Below are 20,893 nucleotides of genomic sequence, written 5' to 3'. Positions count from 1 at the left end.
CATTCCTGGACCTTTAAGGTCAAAACGTCAGCAGTTATGAGAAGTAAAAATACTGGAGGCCAGAGCATAATTGAGAAATGAGCTGAAGTCTTGCTCACATTCATGAAAGCAAAAGTAATAATCTGAATGAGAAAGTCTGGAAAACTCCTTGAAGCATCATTTCACAATTGCATCTTCCTCTGTTAAGAAGTAATCCAAAACAGAAAACTCATACAGCAAAGTGGCAAAGCACAAAAAATTCATCACCACCAGCAGCTTCTACTACTGAAATAATAGGGTTAAAGTGAAAGTCAAACTATTAGGTTTTACCAACTTTCAGGATGGCATGTATTAAGTCATTTTTAAATTACAGCAGATGACAGGACCACACAGGCTATTCATATAGTTATTTACTGAAAACGCTGAGTTTTAGGAAATACACTACGACTAGCATTACTCTTTGTTCAATGTAGAGAGGCTAGGAACAGGACGATGATACTGGACAAGACTATTCCATCTTAACTGTGCTGCTTATCTAATTTCTGTGCCTTTAAAAAGACAAAATATGCCATTACCACTAGTGCAGCTCAAAACTAATTTCAAGAACATTAAAAATAGCATCTTGTGGCTGCGATTTTTGTTTGTATTGCAAAAGTAAAAGCAAAAATGCTGAACAGGCAAGAGCCGGGATTTTCAGGTTTTGAGCAAATAACGGACTTTTTAGCTTGCTTTCTGTCTGCTCCTCAAAATTTTGCTACAGTACTCCACTTCACCTCTTCATATAGCTGTGAACTTAAGACTGAGGAATAAGTTAACACACACACAAAAAAGCATAAAAATATCCACTGATAGAGCTCAAAGTGCCTGAGCATATCAGCTAAGCCTTGTCAATACCCTTCCAGCTTCCCAAAGCCTCAGAGCTCCCTCTCAGCATATCTCCAGCTGTGGACATCAGCAGCCAGGACTTGAGAGAAGACACTCATACCCCTCATAGAGCTCTGGCAGAAAAGCAATGAAGATAGGTAAGTGTACCTTTGCTTCACATTTCTAATTTGCTGATATAATTCATTTTTAGAGCAGCATCCTCGTTCTTCCTACAGATTGGGAATGATCATTAGGCCCCTAATCAAAACCTTTTCCCAGCACAGGGTGTCTAGAGAAACCGCATCTTGTGTTCTCCACGGGGATGTAGCTGTCCTTAGAGCATCATACACACAAACAGCAGAATGAACACCTAAATGAGTAGAAATACACAAAATACATCATAAGCTAGTTTAGCGGATGAGCAAGCATCTGCACATAGCTTCTGTTCAAAGACCTGTCATCCACAAGTCCTGCTGCCATAGAGGAGCTGAGCTACTAGGAAGTTCTCAAACAGCACAGCCAGCAGAGTTTTTCTCGCCCACTCAATGCTTCAAGAGGTTGCTTTTGATGAGCTGCCAGATACACCACAAAAGCCACCTGTTCTACCAGGGTTTCAGGACACCTGATGGGCAGGAAAACCTGTTTACTTGAAGTGACTATTCTAAAATTGCCAGGACTTTTCTGTTTCATACAGGAACGCCAGAAAACTCATCTAGTGTTATTTAGCTTGAATAAACATTCAGAAGCTTCCTTTGTGATGCCTGAGAATGAATTTGCAAAAGTAAAGAGAGGGTAAATCAACTGTACAATTTCTGCAACATTTCAGATTACTAAAGCTGGCCAGTGAGTGCATGCCTCGGGGAAGAAGCAGCAGGGCTAACAGGAGGGGGAGTGCTGTGGCACAAGCAGGAGTTTGTCAGGTGGGGAACTTCACCAGGAATGGAGAAGGACAATAAAACACTATTTCCATTTGCTTTGTCTTCAGCTGTAGTAGGGTCTGAGGAAAGCCAAGTGTGTCCTCAGTCATGTGGGGACTGGAACTGATTAACATCTGGTGTTTGTAATCTAAGGAGACCTCCCAGAACATGATTTCAAATCCCTATATCCGAGTTCCTATGGGAAGACTGCAATATCACTATTTTTGAAGCTGTAGGAACCAAAACAGTCACTGATGTGACCAGCCAGCTGCTTAGCTTTCATTTCGACAAATATCCTCTCATTCTGTAATTCCTGCACAGAGGAATTTTCTTTTTTTTAAATACACAGCATCTTAAAGAGATCTTGCAAAACCATCTACTGAACTGGGAACTGCATGGCTCTAGCAAGCTTAAAACTTTCTGAAACTCCAGCTGACATGATTTACAGCCTAAGTGACTAAAAATTCCTGTAATGGGGAGATCAGTCCAGGAAAAAAATCTGCTTTACGTAAAAATCTCAGATGAACACATTTATCAACATAAAATGTCAGTTCCAACAAAACTTTTGCCTTTTGCCTTCCTTTTGCCAACAGAAAGTATTATTCAAGGTAAGTTTGAATTAAAAAGCTGTAAATCCATTTCAGAAACCCTCCATTGGCAGGGACACATTATAGAGGTTATTCTCTTGCTCACCTCCCGCTGCCCACCTCCCTGCTCAACCCAGCACCGCCAGTGCAACCATTCTGGAGGCTGTGCTATAGACTGGATGAGTGGAGCAACTGGTGTAGAAAGTCTTTCTAAAGAGCTTTTTGTTTCCACATTGGCACAGCTGAGGAGACTGGGAACAGCACTGGGGAACAGAAAAAAGTAATCAACTTTATCAACTTTTGTAACTGGAGAAATTGCAACACTGAGCTATACTAGATGATATAATTAATCAGTCTTCGAACACTTCTCCATTCAGCACCCTTTATTACATCATGAAGCGACTAAACCTTAACTAACAACACCTACTGCCGAAAAAAAAACATCCAACACTGACCACCTCACGACATAGCAGAAAAGCAGTGAAATTTCTGCATGATTAAACTATTCTAAAAGCTTACGTGGTCAAGGAGGAAAAAACACATCAGGCAGAGATCACATCAATGGGGGGGGGGGAAGTCATGCATTGCATATTATCAAGAAAGTAATCAACTGGTGTATGTAGTAAGCAAGCACATCCTTTCTAGGTATCTTGATGTTTTGTAACCACATATGCAGTGAAGGCAACATCCACAAGTATGGTCCAAACCTAACTGATATGGTCCATTATTAATATGGTCCAGAGTAACTGCAATCCATAAAGTACAGAGAGACAACACTTCTCCTGCCCAAAACTGTTACACTTGACCACAAGTTTAATCATTTGGTATGTTTTAATTCAGGGATGATGAACAAACCAACACATACCATAGTGTGAGGTATGTAAAAAGACAGTTGGGAAAAATACTGATAAGAAATTTTTTTCTGCTTTTAAAAATAACTGAAGCTATTTTAATGTAAAGACTCTTGTATAAGTTGATTGCAGGTACTATATATAGAGTGCATTCTCCATTATAACAGGCATAAAGCAATCTAAGTAATTTTAGTTTTTCCATCTAAATGGTAAGACATTTCAAAGGTTTGGCATGTTAAAGTATCTGACAATCAAATAAAGCTGATGTTTTAGTGCAGATGCTGAAAAAATGACTTCATTTTATTAAGTAGAATTATGATGTTCCAACACTACGTTCATCTTGCACAATTAAAACCATTTAAAGACAAGAAGCAGTGAAATATCCTCAAGAATGTGAGGAGGTTTTATTTAACCTCAGAAGATGTAGCACTGTAGTCAGAGCTTAAACTTTTCGCTCTCGTTTGGTGTCTAGTATTTCCTGTTACCTGGTTCCAAACAGCTCACTTATTCATTCCTTTACTTAGACTATTTGATTTAAAGCGTCTAAGCTTTCTCCAGTGACTAAACCACAAGAACTCTGGTGGAATTTAAACTGTAAAAACATCATCCTTGAATCAATCTTCCCTACTGTCAAGCAGTATGTTCAGCTGTGTAAAATGCAACAGTCCTAGGAGCACTGAGAAACACCACAAGTCTGGCAAACCTGCTAAAAGTAGCAACACATATTTGCCAAAATAACCTTCCTGTATCACCAGCATACAGCTCCAAATAACTGGACAACCAGATTTTTAGGTAATCTCAGAAGATTTAGTACGTTTTTCACCGCTTTTAAATCCTCCAATCCCAAAGTGAGGTAAAGTCTACAGACGCTAGCCCTTGCTGCCTGTCTGGCACCATCGAGCACCAGGAACGTACTACAGCCTCCCGAGGATGGTTTCTCTGCCACCCTTTGATGATACGAGCTTCTCAGAAGCATGGAGCAGACCACTGTGGCTACAAGCACTGATATCAGCTCTTCAGCTGTTATCAGCTGATGAGCCTGACCTGCCTATGAAGTGTGACAGATTACCCTGGGAAAACTTCATTTTCACCAGGACCTTGAACACAGCATTAGAATGATTTTTAAATCTAGAGGAAAATTTTAGCGCTTTTTTTTTTTTTAAGTGCCAAGTTTTGGATTTTCAGAACAGCTTTCAATCTCACTTATATTCATTGCTTCTGCTTCATCTACTTTTTCTTTTATGCCCCATTAACTTGAAAAATGACACTCATGCTTCTCACTTCTGTTTATGTTTGGTTTCTGGCCAATTTCACCATCAGGTACTCATGATGAAACACTGAAATTACAAAGTTTCAGAAACTGATTTTGAAGAGGAAACATTTACTATCAAGCAAAACCACCCAGCAACAAAAGCTGCTCACTTTGGTAAAATAAAGCTTTTGGGCTTTGTATTTTGACTTACACTCTCCCAACTCTGTTTTGTTATAACTGGCACATGTGTCTTATAGTGGATATTAAATGTCAAAATAAATAAACAGCAAATATAGAATAGCTACTGTTAAAAGTTTAAGGAACACTTCTTCCTTCCTTTTTGAAATGTACATGGTTTTCAAGCACTTAACACGTTCAGGCATTAAACAAGTAAAGCCTTAAGCCCTCTCAGGCCTGAGGACTATTCATCTATGGAGGGAGAAAAAAAAACGACTAAGTTTGGTTGAGATTGGAGTTTACATTTTTACCTTAAGTAGAACAAAACTTTAAGTCTGAACCTGAAGAGGCAGGCTTTACATGGCCTCTAACACACAGCAAGAACAATACTTTCAGTAGATTTCTAAGTTCCTAAGGGTCACATGCCACTGATTTGCAGAATCTGTTGAAAAAAATACTGACATGAAAACTACATACAATGTTTTATTACACAGAAAAATCTCCAAGGTAAAAAAACAGAATGCTGTTGCTACCTTAGGCAGATTTCTCCCGTCTCTGTAATGTTCGGATGCCAGATTCTTGTCAAGCATTTTACCTTTGGAGGCTGCCAGGAGAGAAAAAAAGTTATGATGTTATCCTTTAAAATAAAACTGTATCACTGTTACAAGTCACAGAACTGAAAAAGGCAAATATATTTGATATTCACAGCCTATGTTTGTATGTTAATGACCCTGATAATATAACCTACAGGAGTTACACCAGCTTTCCCTGCCCTTTTAGTTTCTCTCAACTCTTTACAAAAGCTGGGCTAGTATTAGGCTTTTTCTTAGAAAAACATAACTTTAAAGAAAGCTAAGAAAATTTACTCTCTTCTCCTGTCTACTTCAGGGGAAAGAAAACATTCCGTGTCATTCTGTTTCTTAACACTTAACCAGTAAGACAACAATTTAAAACAGAAAACTACTAAGTGTTTTCCCCCAATGCTTATCCAAGTCAGGGGTTTGTTAAAAACGAGCAGAGGATGCAATGATAGTAACTGTGTCAAAAGAACAGCTTCTTTTAAACGCAGACCTTCCCATTCACAATGGAATAGGAAGTATCAGAAGAAGCATCAAGAAGGCGCGTTACATCCGAACTTAAGACACTGGCATAAAAAGCCACCAAACTTATTTTCAGGCAAGATCACCATATTTCTGAATTCCATAGTGGGTTTTGAAATACAGATTCTTAAAATACAGTCTCATTTGCTCTAGTTTTGTGAAGTAAATAAAGAGTGGGTCATAAAAATCCCGGTAGCTTAGCAACAGCACGTTGTTCCACCCATGCTCTCCAAATTAAATTTGCAGCTTTCAATCAAGCAGATGATTTCTTATAGTAAACGTACTGGAATACATCAGCACAGACCAGTATCTTTCAAAACTTCAATTAAATCACATATTATAGATGTGGAGCTATTTTCCTCCACTGCTTCCCATGAAGTCTTCAGTCAAGAGACAAAATAGCTCAAATAGCTGTATTTGCATAGCGGCATGATGCGTTTTGTCACATGGCTTTGTTCTCAACTTCCCAATTATCTTTTTAGTAAAATATTTTTTTAACTAAGACTCTTTGGAGAAGAGATAAGATGCATGGTACTGAGCTACTGAATATACCTGTCCGGCACTAAAAGAAGAAACATCTATCACCTCAACAAATCTGCAATTTATAATGTAGATGTTGACTTTTCTCCACTCTTATTTCATGTTTGTCCAATAGATCAAAGGACACTGACTGCCCCAGTGCTGAAACATGGCGTTATTGAAAATTAAGTGGCATGCAGAAAACAGCCTCCAACTTTTTACCTTCAAAACAAATATTCTTCTAAGAAGTTTTCTAACAGCACAGCTTTTCATTAGCTACACCTTCACGTTGTTTTGAAAGATTATGTCTAGTTCTTAAGAAAGGGAAAGCAGCACTATTTATTCCATGCTGGTAGATCAAGATAAAAGAGTAAATGTCTACCATATGCACCTTCAAACAGGGAATGTATTGATGAGTAGAAAAAAAAGTAAGCTTTATACAAACTAAATCTTTAAAAAAAAGCCCTCCAAATCCTCACAGTCAGAGTGAATTAACTGTGTCTCATTTTTTGTATCGTGGAAACAAAAGAATTCCTTTATCCTTCCATCAAAGTGTTTTTCATCGCTAAAAATTAGAAAAACCCACTCCTGACAGTAAGACAAAGGTTTTCTCTTTCTCTCTCCTTCTTCCTCTGTTAGACAGACAGGACAACTGCAGCACTACCATAAAATTTATCTTCAGACAGAACTTCTCCTTCGAGCTTGTTCCAAGTCATCTTTGAGTCTTTCTTAGATCAACAAATCCACACAAGATTTCCTTGAGAGAATGCTTCACTTGAATACCTCCAGCCACCTCCAGGGCATACATGTGACACTTTGCATAACAAAGCTTACAAAATACATTTATTTCGTTGCTCAAACTCTTCCTTCACCTCAGATACCGAAAGCTGCACAGGTAGATCCAGCCTCATTGAGGGTCACAACAGTGAATGCATTCATTTTCTTCTCCATTTCTAAGCAGCCACTTATCTTTTAGGGTCTCTTATTAGTTTTGATAACGGAAATTGTCTGACTTTCACGTCCATTCTCAGTCCACTTCAACTTATCAGTGAATATGTACAGATAGTACAAGAAAGCGTTGCAAGCATTTGAGAACTACGCATATACTGACTTCAGTTTTGGTAGAAGTTTTGCAGAACAAGCTTCAGATCAAGTTTGCCTCATTTCTTTGAAAAATGCAGCAAATAATCTCTCCCCTCTATTATTCTCACCAAATGAGAGATTGGATATGAAGTGTTCATCAATAAATGAACTTAATTAACAGTTTCCGATCTTAATCAATTTGGCAAGCCAATCACTCTAATGTGACAGATATACTAATACAGATATGTTTTATCTGTCCTGTAGTTTTTCACTTCACCACCTTTTCCCTAGAGAAGGGATGGCGTTCCTAACAGAAATTCGGAATCAATGTTACTTGAAATGTTGTCTCTAGACTCTAGGTAGTCACAAAGCATTCTTGTGAACTGCCCTGCAACTACAACTACAGGTTTTTTTCTTCATAGTTTCTACAAAACAGAATTCCAAAGGAGGCATTAATCCAGCAATATGGATTCCAGAGACCAAGCTAAGCATAGCTCTAACATGTTTCTTGCCAATCACTCTTCCCTACCAGTTCCTGACAAATCTCTTGAGATTGGCTGAAACTGCACACCAAACACAGCTAAGCACAGTACAAAGAAAAGAGTTGAAGAAAATGAAACCACACTGCCCTGTGCTTTTGATGGACTGGATGACCCAGCTCAACAAGTGGAAAAGGCATTGCCTTACAGTAGGAGTGGGCCTTGACATAAGAACTGCCCAAGGGTTCAGGTCCCTGGGCTTCCTTGCACCACCTCAAAATTTCCAGAGGCATGATGGAGCATGAGCCCAATTGCCATTTCATCGGTTCCAACCCAAGACTTGTATAAAGCAGGGTCACCAAAGAGGTAGATGGAAGCCCTTTAATTGTGACATCTGATCCTTCAGGAACCAAATCCCTTTCAATTATTTGCTGTTTCCACAACTAACATATTGGCCAGAAAAAGGACCAAGATTAGCAGAGCTCTCCTGTTAAATTCCTGGCTTTTGACCACGCCTAAAGCACCTCATGTCAAAAACCTTGCTAAACTGGAGAGTCCCTAGGCCTGTCTACTCCGACAACACCATACCATGGGAGCTGCAAACAAGGCCTGGCTTGCAGTCGCAGACAGTTTAGTTTTACGTAAACATTAAACCAGATCTGTACTATTAATCAGGTTCCATTCCTTAAAGCACCAGGTCCCTAGTCTTGTAGCACCCATTATTTCATCAGCTGCACCTCAAGGGCATGTTTGTGTTGGGAGTAGAAATACCGGACAAGACTGGCAAGTCATTATAGCCCTGCCCCAGAGCCTGAATCCATTTTCTAACTAATCTTTTTAGCCTACAGAAAAAAGAACATCAGTTTTTAAACATATATATATACATTTTCATTAATAACCTGACCATAACCCAACAATCAAGGCAAACTTTTTACTTTTGTGTTGAATGAGAGGTGTTCAGAATTTAAAAATACCTAATTAACATTTGCTGTATATTTTCTGCCAGTGCTGAGCAGGGAACTGTAACAAACAGTTTTTTTAATTACAGCCATCGAGAATCAGAAAACCCAGGATGAAAATTAACATTCAGCTCTCCTGTTAACACGTAGGAAACGCTTTCCTGCAGCAGTGTTGTTTAGGTGAACACCTTAAACACAGAAAGTTAAGAAATTAAAATTAGTATATTGTGTATGTTCCCCTGTGCCCAGCATTGCCACAGTGGTTAAACTGCTATTACTGAAGATGACTAAAAACTTAGAGAACATGACAGGGTTTCCCCCTTTATACTGAAGGCCATGTTTCTCAGGTATGCAATGGCACAACTTATTCAAGTTAGAACAAGGATGCAGTCAACCTTAAACGACCACCTTTGTCTTTATAGTGCGTAACCTTACACAAGCTAGTAAAAGTGGCCTGTATTACAGTATGAAATTCTTTGGTGAGGTTAAGGGGAACTTAAAAAAACCACACAACCAAAACCATAAAACTGCAAACACTATTAGTACATGTAGGTGCTTTAGACAGAAGTCTATCAATAAAGACAGCCAGGACCCTAAACACTTTAAAAAAAAAAAAAACAGCTCGAGCAGATAATCCTTGACCAATATTACTATGAAAGGAGAGCACAACTATCAAAAAAAGGAGGAAGAAAATTCAAAGTTTTTAGAAGTCCTCTACAAGTGTGAACTTTTTAGAAGATATTGTGCATCTCCCATGCATTCATAGACTATAAATAAAGGGATATTAGGAAACTTGGGAAGGCATCTTCTGGAATGTGAACCCAACTCCTCTGCTTTCAGAAACATAACTTTCTACTCTACTAGTAGTGTTAATGCACCATTCTCCAAGCTCAGTCAGGGAATTCAAGTTATTACATTCCAGACCACTGCACCTCCTCCGTACGTGTATGTAAGCAATGCTGTGACTGCAACTACTACATATATATGATGCTGCATTTAGGCTTGGTGCATCTGAACACAAAAGCCAAAGGTTTTCCCAGACACATTTCTCTAGTATCCTCCCCTACACATTCTTCAGCCTTCCTGAAAGAAGAGTTCTGAACTATCAACACCAAAAGTAAGAAAACAGAAAGCAGAAGGATGGGAAAAAAATTTATAAAAGCAAGCAAAATTATCAAAACCATTCAAACAAAAAAAAAGAAGGTCCTTCCTTCTTCCTGCTATTTATATACCTAAATGCAAATATTGCAACTCAAATGCTCAAACGATTCTAGTTTCCTTACATATCAAGCTATCACAACACAGAATGGCAGGCATTAATTCCTGAGAACCAGATATGTGCCCCAACTATTTTTCATTTTTGGAGATAATATTGTTCTTTTGACAGCTAAACTCTGAAAACAATGTTTGAAGTTATTTTTATTGTAATTGCATCTCGCCTCCCTTGCAAGGTTCTGCAATTTTAGTAAAGTACAATACCACCAACATCTCATGCTTGAAAAGGCCAAGTTGTCTGGAGCTTTCTATTTATCTACAATAAGATACCGCGATCATTTGTGGAAAAGCTGTTTCTTAATTTCTGGAAAGTGTTTGCTTAATAACCATTGAAACTTTTTTTTTTAATGATACTTAACTAAACAGCCTGGGAGACAACCAATAGAACTGGCGGGGTGTGCTAAAGCAGGCCACTTGTCACCATACCTGTGCTTTCCACATCCTCTACTACATGCTCTCAAAAGGGATTAAGCACCTAAGTCCAGTATCAGAACTACAAGCACCAGTTTGAAAGCCCCAGAGAAACAAAAAGAAAAAACCTTTTCCTTTCTGTTGACCTATTTCATTCCTTCTCTTAGATATATCATTTTTTGTGAGAATAATCATTAAGTGCAGGTCTCAAGAATGATTAACAGGAGAGAACAGATGAGAGTGGCACCTCAGCCAGAAGGGAGACTCTCAGGTCTGAATCATCTGCACTTCTGAGCAGCCTCTGCCAGACAGTTGCAAATACCTATTTTTTCTTTAAGGAGTAATATTATTGAGGCAATAAAAGCCTCAAGGCTGTTTGTTTACAAACACTGGACTGCAAAAGAATAGCCAGAGAAATGATTATTCCCACTCCCTGAGACTCATGACACTGCAATCTGGAATATTGTGTCCCATTTGAACAGTTCCCATACTGAACTCCCCAGTACTAGATACATTGACAAACTGGAGTGAGCCCAGCAGCCACCGAGATGGTGATGAGACCGGAGCACATGCTCTCCAGTACAAGGAGAGTTGAGGGACCTGGATTTGTTCAGCCTGAAGAACAGAAGGCTGAAGGTGGGGACCCTATTGCTGTCTACAGCTACCTAATAGGAGGGTATAGAAGTCAGGCTCTTCTTAGATGTGCACAGTGATAAAGCCAGAGGCAACAGACAAGCTGTAAAAAGGGAAATTTTGACCTGACATAGGAAAAACATTCACAACAAAGGTAATTAAACATTGGAACAGAGGCCCAGAGAGGCAGTCGAATCTCCAACCTAAGAGATTTTGAAATGCCAACTGTCCCACGCCTTGAGCAACCAAATCCCACTTTAATGCTACCCCAATTTTTAGGAGTTTAGATGACCTCCAAAAATTCCAGGTAACCAAGGTTTTTCTACAATCTCGTGACACTTTTACAACAGACAGAAGATCCTTTCTTAGTCTCAATGCCAAGTTCCCTCTGAAGCCCTATTACCTGGAAAGGAAATCTAAAGTGACAACTGCTACCTTAATGACAAATACTCACCACCATATTGTAGGCATCAGGAACTTCAATTTCAAACTGAAACTTTCCACCTTGGTAATAGCCCTCATCTAGCAAAGAAAAAACAATAAAAATAGTTAAATAAGAGAAAATAACATATGCCATACAATACAGAAATATCTGTCGTTACAAAGATAAAATAAGCGCATGGGATTATCATCAAATACTTAACCCAGTTACACCATAACACTAGCTGCGTCCTAGTCCAAAGAGAATGTGAACATAGTGTCTTCCTCCACTCCAAAAACCTTTACAGCAGAAATTGATTTAAGTCAGAAGAGTCAACAGTCCCAGAGTGACTGGAAAAAACACCTTCCTGATCAGAGTACCAGGCAATACCAAGCTAGAGGAACCTTTGTTTGAACTTTTCATGTCTGCATGAACAAAATTCTGCCACACATCAGCCATATAGCATGCAGTACCACAACACCGACCCTTGGAATGAGCTGGATACATACTTCACCTGCTAATGCATGCTAAATCCTGCTCCAGGATTTAGCACATCTTCCCAGACATGTGCTAGCAATCACATACCATGAGCAGTATGAATAATGGCGTGCAAGAGCATGCTTCAGAGTGTACTACAATAAAAGATCAAGTAATCTCTTATTGTAATTATCTTAGGATGATATATCAGTTAGGAAAATCTGCCTGCCTCTGTCAACCTCAGACTCAATACTGAATTATTAAAATGGCTAAATTTTACAATATGAAATCTGAAAATATCTAGTTGCATTTAGAGATAATGTAACAGGATAATAGTCAGCCTGCAACTCTTGAGATGGCTGTGCTTGGAAGCTGAAACGCTTGCAAGTGATCTGAAATGTGTCTGTCTGGCATTGCCATTATTGAGTTTTTTCATTAAGGGAAACAGACAGATAACCCAGCCCACACTGGGCATTTGGAACACCTGAGAAATGCTCAGGCTCAAACTACGTCGAGTACTCTGGCTCTCTGTATCACATGGTACAGCCACAGTGAAGGCTTGAAGGTCAGGAAGGCTAGTTATCACTGTCTGACAGGGGTTTTTTATATTTTTTAAACCAACATTGCAAAGGAAAGTTCTGTGAAGGAACCCATAGTTTACAGAAAGATTAAGAAGAGTTTTCTTATTATCTAGCTTGTTCCAAACCACAAAAAAACTAGCTCCTCTACTATAGGTCATCAAAATCCTCTTTCTCAAAATGCTGTCTTCTGGACCTGCTGCCTTCCCAGTCCCTACACAGATCTAGCACAACCTTCTAGTTTCTCCTACCAACCAATGCACCGCATTCACTTGCTCAGGTTTCACTCCATGTTACAATCTCACTACTGTCAGCACAAGCCTGTAGCTTCCACACTAACTGCCACAATCACAAGAGAGCAGTCAGCTCTCTTGGAAGTGAGCCAGTAAAAGCTAATGCTGCCAAAGATGAGACTCCACTGCACCCTACGCCCAGCGTGCCATTCCAGAACACCTGTGCCTGCAGAACAGCAAAAGAGTTGCTGGGAAGTACATCATAGTCCAGCTTCTCCCAGGAGCCTGTGTAGACCACTGACAGCTTCAGCACATGAACAGCATCCAGAATTTTGGACTGCAACAGCAGCATAGGCACAGAGTATGAAAACAGAACATGGCTGGTCTTCCCCACCCCACACAGTAATGTTTACAGCTGCCTCCACACTGAACTGTGCAGCACAAAGCTACAAGCCTTAGCCATTGCAAATCTCACTTTAATAACCTGTCCAGAACATACACTTTTCAAATACATTCTCCATTTCCACTCCAATTCAATTTTGAAGTGTTTGATTTATTAAGCAGTCTTCTCAGGCACGCTACGCTTTACCAGAAAGTAAATGCACATGCACTGATTTTTATGGGAAAAAAGCAAGATAAAAGCATTTATCTTTTGTTTTCAAATACACTGAGATAAAGATCAGTAAAGCAAGCCATTTCTAAAGAACGAGATGTAGAAGGTGAGTTATACCAATATCCTTTTGATGAAACTGCTCCCTGCCAAATGTGCAAAACACTCCAAGCAAGACACTGACTGTTCCAGGAAGGAATGATTAAGAAAATGGTCCAATATCCCCCTGGGAGTTCAAGCACCACCGAGTTACCCTACAGGACACAGCTAACTGCACTTTATCCACCATCCAGCGCATTATAATAGCTTTTTAGCCAAGTCTCATGAATCCTGACAATTTCCGTGTATGATACTGTCCCTTGTAAAAACCACGCTCAAAAGAATCAGACACACAGGTCTTCCAGTGATCGTGCTAAAACAAACAAGCAACACCATGCAGGAATTCAGTGTTTTGTTACAGTGCAAGTCATGTACCTCAAACCCTTCCATGGGCCTCCCCACGGCCCTCTGGCTTATGAAGCTATCATTGCCCAATATAAGCAATCACATGAAATGCCCACGCATGTTTGCACGGGGAGAAGCCTGCTGCCAGTACAGCAAAGTAAAGGAAAAACACCAACTCTGTTAAGATTGCTCAGGAAGTCCAGCAGCAGAAAGTTCTTTTCCTTGGCCTAAATTCAATAGTTCCTTGATTTTGTGGACTTGGAGTGAAGTGCGCAGCAGCTCTTCGTATTCCACCCCTGCTAATGTGAAATAGATGCCTGTTGATGGATGTATCTACACGTGCCTTATGTCAAAGAAAATAGTTAAATTTTATGAATCCTCAGTGTAATACAATTGTCCAAAAGAAACATTCGAGAACGGCTCCAAGGGAGGAGAGCTTGCCAAAAGACCGTCAAGCAACAGGAGAAAAGCCACACTCCACATTCTGCACACTGAAAACACCAGGCCCGCAGCCTCTGCGGCGTGCAGGAACATTATGGCAGGCCCTCAACTCCAAGCACAGACAGCAAGATCACGCTGACATTGCTCAAGAGATGCATGGGGCAGGGGTGGAAAGGTTGAACAGTTGTTCACTTTGTCTGCTCTTCCTTGCCACGCAGACCTAGCTCAGAATAGCTCCACTTCCACCCAGCCATGGCAGAAACTCCCCATGTCCTCCACGTGCAGGATGAAATCAGACAAGGCAAGTTCAGCTGAAGGGGGCAAGCCCTTTCTCACTGTATAAAACCATCATGGCAAAAAGAGTACGGAGTTTCCTGCAGGATTACTGAGATGAACTGGTGTCCAGGGGGGTTAAATTATCACCACTGTCAGCAGAAGAGAAGTAGCAGGACCAGATGGTGAAAGAACACCCTTTTTCTCTGCAAAAACATTTTAGATTAGCTCAAGCACTTTCTAACCACACATTAACACCTCCACAGGCCGTAAGAGATTCCTCATGTATTACTTCCATTTTCTTTTTTTTTTTTTTCTTCCCCTATGTCCTACGTAAGGCTGAGAAATCTCTGGAAGACTTATAGCATTTTAGACATTGTACCTCATACTGCAAGTCACTTCCACATACTTAAATGATTGAGTCTCCCTCAAAGACAAATCAATACTCATCACTGTCTTGCATTACAACTTCTCATTTTAAGGTTCGGGTTTACCGTGGCATCAGTCCACGCTAGCACTAACCAAATAGTGCACTAGGTACCCTACTAGTTCTGTTATAAAATAAGCAAGGACATATTTACCAAATCAGAAGAGTAAAGCATCTCTCCTCCCCCTTTCTTTACAATTGTCCCTGTATGTTTGTAAATCTTTTCACTAAACAACAATAAAGCATGCTACTCATTATCAATCACTCAAATGTATTATTACAAATTCATCTCTCTCGAGGGCCTCAGTACCCCGCCACAAATCTTGCAATGCATTAACAAGATAAGCTTTCACAATGAAGTCATCTCACAGCATCTCAAGCAAGTAAATAGGTTCTCCCATGTGGTAATTTCCTTCTCTGTGTCCCACAACACCCATACAGACTGAGACAAAGACCCTCAATTTTTTAGACATGTTACAGTGGTGGGAAAAACTGAAGTTCTGGCAAAGTTAACAGTGAGGAAAGTGCTATAAATAAAACAGTCGAATAAAATAGCTTTAGCACATAACTTAGGAAGTTGGCCACCGACGAGACTTTTGCAAAAAAGGAGTATGTCTGAGCTCCAGTTTTCCTCCTACTGCTTAAATTTATGTCTTCAAGCTGTACTAACAGAGCAAGCATCCCTCCCACTTCAGTCTCAAGTTTCATTATCAACAACCTGACTCTAACCTTACTTTGCATTTGTAAGGTGTTTTCATGGCTAAAAGTGCTGTGAAAATACTAGACTAAATTATTTTATTGCTTTAAAAGAAAATGCAAGATAATTAGGACAGGCCACAAAGGATGTGCTTTTGATAGTAACTCCTTGAATCAGCAGCGTTGAAATGCTCAGCCATGCTCACCAACATTTGTCATTTTATGGCACGCAAAACAGAAAACAGGCTCTTTATTAATTCCCTGAAGAACAGGACTCTAAAATAATCACACCAACCCCAAACCATCCCAGTTGTCTGGGAACTGCAGGAAAATTGCATTAACTCTACATATTCTTCTAGTTTTCTTCATGTGCAAGCTACCTAAACTCACCTTCTTTTTTTTTTTCCAGGTCCTTACCACGTTTTAGCCTCAGCTTCCAATTTTATGCTCCAAATATCAGTGCAGCAGGCAGGACTCTGCCCGCATTATAAGCCTGTATCTCCTTATTTTTCCTAGCTTTTGATCCAATAAGGTACAGGCACAAAAATAAGAACAGAGGCAAGTGGTGGCATATGGGCATTTTTCAACAATAGAATGATTGTTTCAGATGACAAAAGGAAAAAAAAGCTTCAGACAGCAGAGAAAGCCAGCAGTATCTGCCTCGGAAACACACAATTTGTCCATTGTGGCCGTAAAATCTAAGTCTTATCCATTTTCTAGCATGTACACTATACATCCACTCATGGTGCTTTGCAGAAAGCTGTAACATAAAGGAATTGGAATTTCTCAAGGACAAGTAACTTTATGTGAAATAAGCAGTCACCCTCATCAAGATTTTCTACAAATTGATTTTAATTTAAAACTCACTGTCACCAGAATAATTTTGTGACATTAAATACTCACTGAGAAAGGTTATCATGAGAAATGCAGAGCAAGGCAGCTGAAAGTATTTCTGCTTGGTGGTAAAATTTATTTTCTTATTCAAATTAGTCTTTTTGTGAGAACCTAAAGAAGCTTCTTTCACTGTCCTTTCAAGACCAGCCACATTCAAAATGACTGCATAAAACAAAGCATCCGAGAACAAGCTTTGACAATAACATAAGGCTAGAACATCGACCGCAAAAGGCATTTCTGTGTTAAAAAACATGTTCAGTCAGTACCTTCATGGTACCCTCACAGCCAGCTACTTGCAGAAACTGCCTTGGTGTAAGATTCCTCATAAAATGTGGTTACAGAATTCAAGCTCTAATGTTAATCAGAATATAAGAGAACTTAAACATAAAATATGAATATAAAATAATTAGCACAGATCTGTCATAGAAGGATGCAATCCTTCTATGTTTTCCTATCTGTAACTGCAGATAAGCAAACTGAGAACCCTAAGAAGTGAGCCAGCAAGAACCTCTCCGCTGTGCGGACTACCAACCCTGGTTTACGCACACTTACTATATAGGTTCTAACAGTGAGAACTGCAAGGTGGCATTAGCTATTCCCTGGCACCCGCAGCTGCGCTGAGCCCAGCTCTTGTTCCACAATTGGAAAGCTGGAGAGGTATTTGCAAAGCGCTCCCTTAAGAGCCAGATGTATGAGCAGGATTTCTAGAAGTAACTCAGCTCCTCAATGCAAGAGACAGTTCCAGGCAGGAGGAGGAAAACTGGCTTACTCCAGACTGTCAAGATTCATGCAACATTGTTTAGACACTGCAAAAATAGTTGCCTCAAGCAAAGATTTTGGCACACTTGAGACAGAAAAATTCTGTGACAGCCACTTAGCTGCCTCTCTGCTATTCCAAAGAGAACTAAGATTTAGCATACTCTCAAGAAAAACCTCAATAATGAAGGGAATCAGAAAGCTACAAAGATTTTCTTGGTATGTGTTACATTCTGCCTTTAGAGAGTTGTGCTAAGCTGTAGCTGATCACAAGATTCTGTACCTGAATTACGCACAGCTGAAAATAGCTGTTTACTTCGGTCAGGCTGCTACTGCAGAGACTTCAGCTGTGCAGCTATATTTAGAGTAACAAAATGTTAATTAAGATCCTCTCATTCCCAAGATCACTTCAGCAATGAAGCTAGCACAAAAACCGTGCTCTGCACTCAGCAACTGTCTTCTCACTGCAACATCTTGCTGCACAGCAGTTAACAGACAAAAATAATGACTAAGTATTTAGACACCTTAGAATTAGCACGAAGAAGCTATCATTGCTTCATATTCAAGACATCCCTAACTCGCGCAGTGATGATCTTGTAAAGTCAACCCATTTCCAAAATATAATACAGCAGCATCATATAAACTGGAGGACATTTGGTGCAAGCAGACTAACACTCACCAAGTAAATGTGAATACGTCTCCTACACAGAATGAGAAGTTAAAAGTTCTGTAGTAGCACTTCCATTTATTTTTGATTACACTGACCAGGGCAGTCTTACTCATTTTTCCTTCACAAAAAGAAGTCACATGAATGGACATGCTAACAAAGACCACCCGAGATTTCTACTGCCGAGGAAGTGCTAGTTGATTTTAGCTAATAAGCAGCAACAGTGACATCTAGCGCCCATTTGCCTTCAAGGTACTGGATTATCAGAAAAATTCCTATCGCCCTGTTAAGCGTAAACCATTATCTGTACAGGTAAGACATCAGGACGACTGCCATACTGCATCCGAATTCTGTTGTCAATAAGCATCTACAGAAAATATCGACAATTCTGTTGTCAATAAGCATTACAAGAATTAGCTGGCAGGGAGATCCTGATCTCAGCACATCTAACTCAAACAATTCAGTGTACTGAACACATCAGTGTTCTCGTTTAAATAGTTGCACAGAGTCTCAAAGGTAACACACAGCAAAAAAAGAAATGCATACAAAATTTAAGTAATCTTCCATGCAAATTCATCCATAAAACACAAGCACAACTTTCTATTCTAAAATGGACAGCCATGTGAGCAAACTCTGTAATTTCTGATGGCTATTAAGAAACTTACGTGCAAATGTTAAATTCTGAAAGTGTAGTCCTGACGTTTTGTTTTTATTGAACAGTGTGCCAGCAGAAGCTTCACAGTATATTTGCATTAGTTTTATTAATAATAAAAGATCTAATTTCCACATACTTGAATGTTCAGAGGCTAAGAGACACCTACTTGTTAAGCATCTTCAGACACGCATAGTTTTGACATTTTCCATAGTGTTACATCTGTCATCTACCTTTTCAACTCTGCAGACTCAAGCAATCAGTAGAAGAGAATAAACATGCAACAAGGCTGTAGTAGAGTAATTTCTCTAGACACAGTCCAAGATTTTTCTCAGCAAATAAAACAAGGTGGTTTGAAACTGGCTGAGAGAAAAAAAAAAATGTTTTCAATCAAAGTGAACAAACAAGACCTGAATACTTCCTAAACCTGCTCAGTTTTGATGGGCTTTTTATTGGAATCGAGTTCTCAAAATCCAGCCCAATTTCTCCATTGCCTCTACAAAATAATCACTATATTACAGCCAGTCTTTCTTTGACTAGAAAGTTTATTGTATTCTTGAACAAACTCTTGAAATTACATTTCCTAAACACCAACACACAAAGAAACAGAAGTAACATGTTTAAAAAAAATTACCTGGGATTACAGTTAGCTGAAAGTAATGAAGCTTGTTTGGGTCGGGAAAATTCACTTTACATGTACCTGCAAAGCAAAAGAATAATTTATATCAGACAATTGTTTTTCCACTGTTGGAAAAGCAAGTATACCAACTTTCATACTCTCCAAATTCACTCTGTGATTAATCCTTCCCATCAAGTGATTTCCTGCTACACTTTGTCTCTAAGCGCCTCTTCCCTATACAGTTACAGGTCACCTGCAGTAATGGAACTTCATTTTTTTGAGCTGTGGGAAGCTTATTTCCTTTCAGTAAACCTGCTGTCTCAAAGACCTTAAAACAGCAAAGGATTTGGTCTTCTGCATATATACCAGCTACATGTTTAGATGACAGCATACGTAATGAGCATCTCTTCCTTACAAGTTCTTTAATGGTAATGTGTGTATCTTAGTATTTGATCATACATTGCAGTCTGCAAGAAGTCATGCCACCACAGCCCTATGCAACAAAGGATTATTTATACCTGTAAGTATAAGGAGATACAAGCTTTACTGAAAGCCTCAACCAAAAGCCAGTGAAGTCTCCGTTCAGCTGTCATATTGAACAACTTTCTTCTGCGTAACCAATTACACACATTAGCAGCAAAGGTTATGGAGCATCATTACAAACCAAACACCATGTTTTTATTCTCAGACTAGATGAATTTAAGGAGCATAGTGAGAATGAAAAACAAGTGGGGAAAAAAAGATAAAACATCAATCTGATGAAACTAGTCAGTGGTTTCAGTTCAACAGATGCAAGTTCACAGCATAATAGCCCTTTGTTCACATTTGATGACACAAACTAAGTTGCCTTCCCATGCACGAAACGGGCCTTTCTTGACTATGGTTAAAGACAAGCTGTCAAGCTGGCACTAGAAGATGTGTATCTCCGTGGATATGTTATTATCCATATTATGCAGCCTTTAGCTTCTTAATCCATCAAGCCGGCTGGCTGTTCTTTTTCTGTAGTCAAGGAACCACATAGTATCAGAGATATAGACCCTATTTGCCTGAAAAAATAACCAGAACTGTACATAAACCCTAGTAATGCATTCGCACTGTAGCAACTACAAACCCTGATACACGTTTCTCAGGTGTTCATTATCCTACAGAAGAGGCTACACAAAAAAGTTCAACAAAAGTTACTCTGTGTAAAATCTCTGTAATTGCCTTTAAGAAAGAAGAGCATACAGAAAGGAAGAGTTAAATAATGCCTCTTCCTGCCCTCCTTTTTTGCTGCTTCTGTTCTGTATTTTTCCCCCTTGTAATTCCTCCTATCAGGCAGTCTGTACACTGAAAAGCCTGATTTTTGAGATCTGAGCATTGATGCGGATTTAGAATCATTAGCAAATAGAAGATGCTCATCAGAAGCAGCCCTCAGAAGTTTAACCTGGGGAGAAAAAAATATGGTCAAAGCTTCCCTTAAATGGGGGAAGACTAGAAACATCATGAGCTACCTGCCAGCGTAATCGGAGAATATTCACTGCTTTTCTTTGTGAGATAAGCATATGGACAAGACACTGTGAATGCACAGCACAGTAATAACCTGCACGTACACTCCCGGTCTGCTGCAAGCAGCTCAT

The 20,893-nt window shown here is 39.5% G+C and overlaps 1 protein-coding gene across 1 annotated transcript in view; it reads right to left on the bottom strand.

Moving 5' to 3' along the window:
• UBE2F (ubiquitin-conjugating enzyme E2F (putative)) overlaps positions 1-20,893 on the bottom strand; it is a 79,094-nt gene that overhangs the window by 47,282 nt on the left and 10,919 nt on the right. Inside the window, exons 3-5 of the mRNA XM_009584022.1 lie at positions 19,290-19,355; positions 11,541-11,608; positions 5,161-5,231 (exon numbers count right to left, since the gene is read on the bottom strand). Coding sequence (XP_009582317.1) covers positions 5,161-5,231; positions 11,541-11,608; positions 19,290-19,355 — 205 coding nt within the window. The remainder of the gene's footprint in view (positions 1-5,160; positions 5,232-11,540; positions 11,609-19,289; positions 19,356-20,893) is intronic.

The sequence above is a fragment of the Fulmarus glacialis genome, unplaced genomic scaffold (genome assembly GCF_000690835.1).
Source record: "Fulmarus glacialis isolate BGI_N327 unplaced genomic scaffold, ASM69083v1 scaffold3848, whole genome shotgun sequence".
In the NCBI taxonomy this organism is placed as follows: domain Eukaryota; kingdom Metazoa; phylum Chordata; class Aves; order Procellariiformes; family Procellariidae; genus Fulmarus; species Fulmarus glacialis.
Note: the sequence above shows the minus strand (reverse complement) of the source record. Positions and strands in the feature narration are given on the sequence as shown.